We start from the raw sequence: 9,434 nt of genomic DNA on the forward strand, positions 1-9,434 counted from the left end.
GAAGAACTCAAATCACTCTATAAAAAAGACACCTGCACACGTATGTTTATCACAGCATTGTTCACAATAGCAAGATCATGGAACCAATTATGCTGTCCATCAAAAGAGGACTGGATTAAAAAAATTTGGTACACATACACAATGGAATATTATGCAGCCATAAAAAAAAATCATGAATTTCACAGCAACCTGGATGGAATTAAAGTTCATAATACTGAGTGATCTCTCACAGGAACAAAGATCTGAGTATCACATGTTCTCACTCATAAGTGGTCCTTGAACAACTATCGTAATACCATAAGAAAAGGATTGACAGTGGTGGGAAACTATGGGGGACAGAGAGGGGAAGGGAGGTGGGATTAATGGTAGTCAATATCTGTCTGGGGATGGGAGGCATACCTCATCAACAAGGGTACCTGTACAATGCATATTTGTATACCTAACCTTTAACTGTACCCACAATTTTAAAATTTAAAATATGTTAAAAAATATTTTAAAAAAACATAAATTTTAAAGTATGTAAAGTTCCCATATACCACACTTCCTTCCCCACCACAACCCTCAATTTTCCCATATTAATATCTTTCACTAGTGTAGTACATTTATTGAAATTGATGAACAAATATTGACACATTAACTGAAACACATAGTTTACATTAGTATTCACAATTTCAGTTGTACAGTTATATGGGTTTAGACAAATGTTTGACATGTATCTACCATTACAGTACCAGGCAGAAGAATTTCACTGCCCTAAATATCTCCTGCACTCCATATATCCATCCCTCCCTCCCCCGAACTCATGTAAACCACTGAGCTTTTTACTGTCATTATAGTTTTGCTTTTTTTCTAAATGTCACACAAATGGAATAATATAGTATATAGCCTTTCCAGATGACTTCCTCCATTTAGTAATATGCATTCAAGGCTCTTGCATATCTTTTCATGGCCTGATAGATCTTTTATTTTATTGTCAAATAATATTCCATTGCATACATGTACCAGAGTTTGTTTATACATTTACTTATTAAAGAACACCTTGGTTGTTTCCAACTTTTGGCAATTATGACTGTATCTACTATCAATATTTGTATACAGGTTTTTGTGTGATCATAAGTTCTCAATTCATTTAAATAAATATCAAGAACTATGACAAAAAATTGAATCTATGCAAAGGATATTTATAACACACATAAATTTAGAAATGTAAGGCTTAGTCTTAGAAGTTCACCCCTCTGTGGCCTCCATTCCCGTTTTCTCTGGGCTCATCTCATATCCATGCTAACAGTACTCTTAACTTGAAATTATTTAGGTATCACTCATTTTTCCCTTTCTTTTTTTTTTTTTTTTGAGTTGGAGTCTCACTCTATCGCCCGGACCGGAGTGCAGTGGCCGCTCCTGGCCACCGCAGCCTCAATCTGCTGGGCTCCGGCGATCCTTCTGCCTCAGCCTTCCAAGTAGCCGGAATTACAGGCATGCGCTACCACGCCCACCTGATTTTTTTTATTTATTGTAGAGATGAGGTCTCACTGCCCAGGCAGGTCTTGAACCCGCGGGCTCAGGCAATCCACTCACCTCAGCCTCCCTCATTTTTCCCTTTAAAGTTCAAATAAATATGTATGTTTTTAAAAGTATACAATATTTAATTTTGCATGGTTTGGAAATTTATATACATTGAATCATACCAAATGTATACAGCAATTAAATTTATTCAACTAAAAAAAATAAAAATTAAATTAAAAATTCCCTGGGCATGGTGATGCACACCTGTAGTCCCAGCTACTAGGGAGGCTGAGGCAGAAGGATCGCCTGAGCCCCAGGAGGCTGAAGCTGCCGTGAGCCACAATCATGCCACTGCACTCCAGCCTGGACCACAGAGTGAGACCCATGACTCAAAAAAAAAAAAGAAAAGAAAGAAAGAAAGAAAAAAGAAACAGAAAAGACACATTGTCCTTTTTTCTGAAAAGAAACAAGAGTGTGGGCCGGGCAAGGTGGCTCACTCCTGTAATCTGAGCACTTTGGGATGCCAAGGCAAGATTGCCCAAGCCCATGGGTTCATGACCAGCCTGGGCAATTTGGCAAGGCTTCATCTCTACAATAAATAAAAAAATTAGACGGGCATGGTAGTGTGTGCCTGTAGTTCCAGCAACTTGGAAGGCTGAGGCAGAAGGATCACCTGAGCCCAAGCAGATTGAGGCTGTGGTGGTTGCGAGCATGCCACTGCACTCCAGCCTGGGCAACAGAGTGAGACTCCTACAAGAAAGGAAAGAAAAGAAAGAAAGGAAGGAAGGAAGGAAGGAAGGAAGGAAGGAAGGAAGGAAGGAAGGAAGGAAGAGTGCTACCAGCTAGACAACCAGAATGGAAATCTGGGAGTTATCCTCTGCCCTTTCTCACCCTTCCCCTTCGTCCCTATCATTGATCACATCAAGTTTTCACATATAAAACAGATTAAAAGCAGAGTTGGGCTGAGCATGGTGGCTCAAGCCTGTAATCCCAGTACTTTGGGAGGCTGAGGCGAGAGCATTGCCTGAGCTCAGGGGTTCAAGGCCAGCCTGGGCAAGGTGGTGAGACCTCATCTCTATAATAAATCAAAAAATAAGCCAGATTTGGTAGTGCATGCCTGTAGTTCCAGCTACTTGGGAGGCTGAGGAGGAAAGATCACCTGAACCCAGCAGGTTGAGGCTGCGGTGGTGGTGAGCATACCACTGTACTCCAGCCTGGGTGACAGAGTGAGACTCTAACTCAAAAAAAAAAAAAAAAAAGCAGAGTTGCCCCAGTCGAGCTCTTTCATGCCCACTCAGCCTCTCCTTTAGCCTTCATGGCAGCCCCTAGACACTTCTGCTATCTTAGGGTCCAGCAGGAGACAATTTGAGAACCACAGAACAGATTTCAAACATGATATGATTCGGACTTCCCAGCTAAAAAGATCTGAGTTGGAGTCCTACCTCGGCCATTTTCTAGCTTTATGACCCTAGTACTTACTCTCCCTGAGATTTAGTTTCATCATCTGTCAAACAGGAGTAGTAGAGTCCAGCAACAAAGCTGTTCTGAAGATAAAATCAGTCACTGCTCCTGGCACATAACAGGCACTCAATGCTACTTTCCTTAGCATACTGCTTCTAACTACCCCCTTTTTAGCTTCAATTCTAGCTGTACCCCCTCAAACCCCAAACTTTATGCCATAGATATCCTTACTCACAGTCCCCCCATTACAGTATGCTGTTTCACATTTCCAAAGCTCTTGATCACACTGATTTTTCTACTAAAAACGCTTACCTACCCATTTGTCCAACAAGTAATTTTTCACACTGTCCATTATGTCACCATTGCCTCTTAGTCTCCTATCATATTACATTTTATTGCATTGATTTGTTTACATGTCTATCTCCCTATTTAGAACTTTGAATTTCTAGGGGAAAGGAACAATGTCTACTTGTCCTTGTATCCCCAACACCTAACACAAAGCCTAGAAGATGGTAAGTATTCCATTGATGTTTGCTAAATGACTATAATAGGAAGTGAATTGTAAGTAAAGCAACATTCTTACATTTCTATAGTAAGTTCTCAACACTTACATTAATAATGCAAGCATGTTTTGCAGTGTCACTTTTGGTAATAAAACATCCTATTGGAAATCCTGTTATGCAGGACTTTTTTCCATCTTCCATATCATAACACCATGTCACTGGCATATTGTCGATAATCCTAAGTATAAACATTTGACAAATAAAAGATTTAACAAGCATTTCACATTAAGCAACACTAACATCATCTTACACACATTTAAGTTCAAATGTTTAATCAAAGTCAAGTCACAAAAAAATAGTATACAATTTCAAATATCTTTTAACAGTAATTGTGAGAGAAATTTAAAAATTGTCATGTTATTTCAGATGCCAAACCTACCAGTGATGTTGGTAATTCAGTAGTATTCCTTTCTTCAAAAAAGCCAGCTTACTGTTTTGGTCTTTATTTACTGGATCATAAGATTTTACACAAACTTTTATACATGTTTCTGTTTTGTTAAAAGAAAACTGTTAAGGAAAATTGGAGAATATTAAGAGATTTGACACAATTTTGTAATTCAAATATACAAAATAAGCAATTTGTCTTACAGATGAAACTTTTCTTCAAATACCTCAGTATGCCACCATTCTCTACCCTGTCTCCTCTAAGTTTTAATTCATAACTGAAATGATTACCCTAGACAGACACACACACACCACACACACACACACACACACACACACACACACACACACACTACACTGCCATCATTAAACAGAAGAGTTTGTCTTCTATAATATACAAGGTAGGATATAAAATTCACTATAGCTTCCTTAAAACTACCCTGATATAAAATCCTTCACTCAAAAGACATAAAATTGCTGGGTATGGTGGCTCACACCTGTAATCCCAGCACTTTGGGAGGCGGAGGTGAGAGGACTACTTGAGCCCAGAGGTTTGAAACTAGCCTGGGCAACTTGACAAGACCTCATCTCTACAATAAATCAAAAAATTAACTGCATGTGATGGTGCATGCTTGTAGTTCCAGCTACTTCAAAGGCTAAGGTGGAAGGATGGCCTGAGTCCATTGGGTCTAGGCTGCAGTGGCTGTGAGCGTGTCACTGCACTCCAGCCTGGGCAACAGAGTGAGATTCTGACTCAAAAAAAAAAGATATAAAATTGATTGCAGTGATGGTTGCACAATTCTGTGAATATACTAAAATCCATTGAATTAGACACTTTAAGTGGGTGAGTTATATGGTACATGATTTATCCCTCAATAAAGTTGTTACAAAAAATGCAATAATAAAATATTTGATACTTTTTAATATGAAATCTCTTGTTTACAAGAGAGGATTATCAAGGTAAAGTGTTATTAATCAGGAGATAATGAACAAGAGTAAACAATGAAACAAAAGAGTATTTTTCAGCACCCCCTGCCTTGAGATGATACAAATATTAACCAACAAAAATCCTTATTGGCAGCTGAGCTGTACTACACTGCCAAGTTTCTTCAGCCCAAGGGACAGCATTTCTTGATTAGGTACACTTTTCTTTTAGAACAATGGCATTCCACATGGGTATTGTGTGCAATTTTAATCATCAAAAAGCCAATGCCTGGCCGGGCACAGTGGCTTAAGCCTATAATACCAGCACTTTGGGAGTCCAAGGCGAGAGGATTGCCTGAGCCTACAGGTTTGAGACCAGCCTGGCAATATGGTGAGACCTCATCTCTACAATAAATCAAAAAAATTAGCTGGGCATGGTAGTGTGTTCCTATAGTTCCGGCTACTTGGAAGGCTGAGGCGGAAGGATTGCCTGAACCCAGCAGGTTGAGGTTGCAGGGTGGCCAGGAGTGTGCCACTGCACTCCAGCCTGGGCAACGGAGTGAGACTCCAACTCAAAAAAAAAAAAAAAAAAAAAAGCTAATGCTTGACACACAAATCAACGTAACAGATCAATAGATAACTCAGAAATACACCCATACAATTATGCCCAAGTGATTTTTTACAAAGGTGCAAAAGCAATTCAATGGAGGAAGGATAGCCTTTTCAACAAATGGCACAGAAGTAATTAGACAGGAACAGGAAAAAAATTGACCTCAACCTAAATTTCACATCTTATACAAAAAAATTCAAAATGAATGACAGACTTAAATGTATAAAGAAAAATTATAAAACTTTTAGAGGAAAGCATAGAAGAAAATCTTTAGGACCTATATCTGTGGAAAGTCTTCCTAGATTTGACATCAAACATACAATCCATAAAAGGAGACATTGATAATTGAACCTCATAAAAATTTTAAACTTTTGCTTTGTGAAGACTGTTAGAAAGATGAAAACGCAAGCTATGGACTGAGAGAAATTGTTTGCACACCACTGTTGCAACAAAGGACTTGTATCTAGAATATATTAAAAGTCTGAAAACTCAATAAAAGAACAAATAATCTAATTAGAAAATGGGCAAAAAGTGAAACATTTCACTGAAGAGGATATACATATGGCTAACAAGCACATGAAAAAATGTTCAACGTCATTAGTCGTTCCAGCTTCTTGGGAGGCTGAGGTGAGAGAATTGCTTAAGCCCAGGAATTCGAGGCTGTGGTGAGCCATAATTGTGCCACTTCATTCCAGTCTGGGTGACAGAGTGAGACCCTGACTCAAAAACATAAAATAAAATAAAACCACAATGAGATATCACAATACACCTACCAAAATGACTAAAATAAAAAATAATGGAAATACCAAGGGCTGACAAATATACAGAGAAACTGGATCATTCATGCATTGCTAGTGGGAATGTAAAATGGCACAGCCACTCTGGAAAACAGGCAACTTCTTACAAAACTAAACGTGCAACGGTTGTATGACCCAGACATTGAACTCTTCGATGTTTATCTCAGAAAAATGAAAAGCAATCTGCACCAAAATCTACAGATAAATGTTCATAGCAGCTTTATTCATAGAATTCAAAAGCTGCAAATGGCCCAAATATCCTTCAATGGGGTAAATAGGTGCTTTTTGTTATTTATTTTATTTTATTTTATCATTTTATTTTATTTTTAGTTGGAGTCTCACTCGTCGCCCAGGCTGAAGTGCAGTGGCACACTCACTGCCACCCCAGCATCAACCTGCTGGGTTCAGGCAATCCTTCCCTTTCAGCCTTCCAAGCAGCTGGAACCACAGGAGTGCACTACCATGCCCGGGTAATTTTTGATTTATTGTAGAGACGAGGTCTTGCCAAGTTGCCCGGGGCCAGTCTAGAACCCGCGAGCTCAGGCAATCCACTCGCCTCAGCCTCCCAAAGTCCTGGAATTACAGGTTGAGCCATCGAGTACAAATTGGTACATCTTTGCCATGGAATTTTACTTGCCAATACAAAGGAATGAACTACAGGTGTTAATATACATACATCCCAGATGGATCTTAAGGGAAATATGCCAAGTGAAAGAAGCCAATCCCCAAAAGTCACATACTATATAATTCCACTCATATAAAATTCTTATTTTTATAGATTTAAGAGGTACAGATGCAGTTTTGTTACATGAATATGACTCATATTGTGTAGTTGTGAGGTCTGTGATATTAGTGTACCCATCACCTGAATAGTGAACATTGTACCCAGTAATTTCTTATTCTTTGCTCCCCCCCACCCTTCCAAGTCTCTGTTGTCTATTATCCCACTCTCTATGACTGCATATTATTGAGTTCCCACTTATGAGAACATGTGGTATTTGACTTTCAGTTTCTGAGTTATTTCACATGATAATGACCTCTCATCCTGTCCATGTTGCTGCAAATGACAGGATTTCATTCTTCCGGTCATATAAAATTGTTATTTTTTTAGTTGGAGTCTCACTGTGTCACCCAGGCTAGAATGCAGTGGCACGCTAATGGCCACCACAGCCTCGATCTGCTGGGTTCAGGCAATTCTTCCCTTTCAGCCTTCCAAGTAACTGGAACCACGGCGCGCGCCACCACACCCAGCTAATTTTTTTATTTATTGTAGAGACCAGGTCTCGCCAAGTTGCCCAGACTGGTCTCCAACCCCTGGACTCAGGCAATCCTCTCACCTCAGCCTCCCAAAGTGCTGTGATTACAGGAGTGAGCCACCACCCCCAGCTCATATAAAATGCTTGAAATAACAACATTGTAGAAATGGAGAAGAGATCAGTGTTTGTCAGGGGTAAGAAATGTTCAAAAGGGCTGAGGGCAGCCATAAAGAGGAAACAAAAAGGAGCCTTGTGTTGATGGAATTATTTTGCATCTTGATTATTTTGATTGTGATGGTAGTTACATGAATCTGAACAGGTGATAAAATTACAAAGAATCTCCTGCTCCCTCACCACCACCCCTACCCACCCCTCCACTCCCCCCCACACATACACAAGTGCATGTAAAACTAGAAAAATATGAATAAACTCTGTGCACTGTACCAATGGCAATTTTCTGGTTTTGATATTATACTATAGTCATGCAAGATGTTACCATTGGGCAAATCTGGGTGAAGGATACATGGGACCTCCCTGTCACTTTTTATTTTTTTGCAACTTCCTGTGAATCTATAATTACTTCAGAATAAATACGTTTTATTTATTTATTTATTTTTTGGTTTTTTGAGTCGGAGTCTCACTCCGTCACCCAGGCTGAAGTGCCGTGGCAAGCTCAGTCACCCCAGCGTCAACCTGCTGGGCTCCAGCAAACCTTCCACCTCAGGCTTCCAAGTAGCTGGAACTACAGGCATGCACTACCATGCCTGGCTAATTTATTATTATTATTATTGTAGAGACAAAGTCTCACCAAGTTGCCCAGGCTGGTCTGGAACCCATGGGTTCAAGCAATTCACTCACCTCAGCCTCCCAAAGTGCTGGGATTACAGGCTGAGCCACGGAGCCCAGCCAATAGGTTTTATTTTAAAGTTAATGCTTTATCATTTCATAAGTGTATACATATATTAAAACTGATCTAGCTGGATGCAGTGGCTCACACCTGTGATCCCAGTACTTTGGGAGGCCAAGGCGAGAGGATTGCCTGAGTCCAGGGTTTTGAGACCAGCCTAGACAACTTGGAGAGACCTCGTCTCTACAATAAATTTTCTAAAAATTAGCCAGGTGTGGTGGCACACGCCTGTAGTTCCAGCTACTTGGAAGGCTGAAATGAAAGGATTGCCTGAGCCCAGGAGGTCAAGTCTGCCATGGCTATGAGTGTGCCACTGCACTCCAGCCTGGGTGACAGAAGGAAACTTTGGCTCAAAAAAAAAAAAAAAAAACTGATCTAATTATGCACTTTTACTTATTTATTTTTTATTTTTATTTTTATTTTTTTGAGTCAGTCTCCCTCTGTTGCCCAGCCTGGAGTACAGTGGCACACTGCTCATGGTCACTGCAACCTCAACCTGCTGGGCTCAGGTGATCCTTCTGCTTCAGCCTTCCAAGTAGCTGGAACTACAGGCACAGGCCACCATGTTTGGCTAGTTTTTGTAATTTATTGTGGAGACAGGTCTCGTCATGTTGCCCAGGAAGGTCTCGAACCCCTGGACACAGGCAATCCTCTCACCTCAGCCTTCCAAAGTGCTAAGATTATAGGCATAAGCCACCGCACCCAGCCTAATTATGTACTTTAAATATGTGCGGTTTACTGTACTTCAATTATACTTGTAGTTCAATAAAATTGGGGAAAAGGCTGGGTGCAGTGCTCATGCTATAACCCCAGCACTTTGGGAGGGCAAGGTGAGAGGATTGCCTGATCACGCAGGTTTGAGACCAGCCTGGGCAACTCAGCGAGACCTCATCTCTACAATAAATCACAAATTAGCCAGGCGTGGTGGCACATGCCTGTAGTTCTAGCTACTTGGAAGGCTGAGGTGGAAGGAACGGCTGAGCCCAGTTGGTCAAGGATGCAGTGGCCATGAATGTGCCACTGCACTCC

The 9,434-nt window shown here is 40.4% G+C and overlaps 1 protein-coding gene across 1 annotated transcript in view; it reads right to left on the reverse strand.

Moving 5' to 3' along the window:
• Positions 1 to 9,434, reverse strand: part of LOC103272741 (transmembrane 9 superfamily member 2-like) — a 118,098-nt gene that overhangs the window by 97,891 nt on the left and 10,773 nt on the right. The window contains exons 4-5 of the mRNA XM_021718655.1: positions 3,907 to 4,034; positions 3,576 to 3,705 (exon numbers count right to left, since the gene is read on the reverse strand). Of these exons, the coding sequence (XP_021574330.1) occupies positions 3,576 to 3,705; positions 3,907 to 4,034 (258 nt within the window). The remainder of the gene's footprint in view (positions 1 to 3,575; positions 3,706 to 3,906; positions 4,035 to 9,434) is intronic.

Source organism: Carlito syrichta, unplaced genomic scaffold (genome assembly GCF_000164805.1).
Source record: "Carlito syrichta isolate Samal-C Ts95f unplaced genomic scaffold, Tarsius_syrichta-2.0.1 Scaffold313184, whole genome shotgun sequence".
Taxonomy (NCBI): Eukaryota; Metazoa; Chordata; class Mammalia; order Primates; family Tarsiidae; genus Carlito; species Carlito syrichta.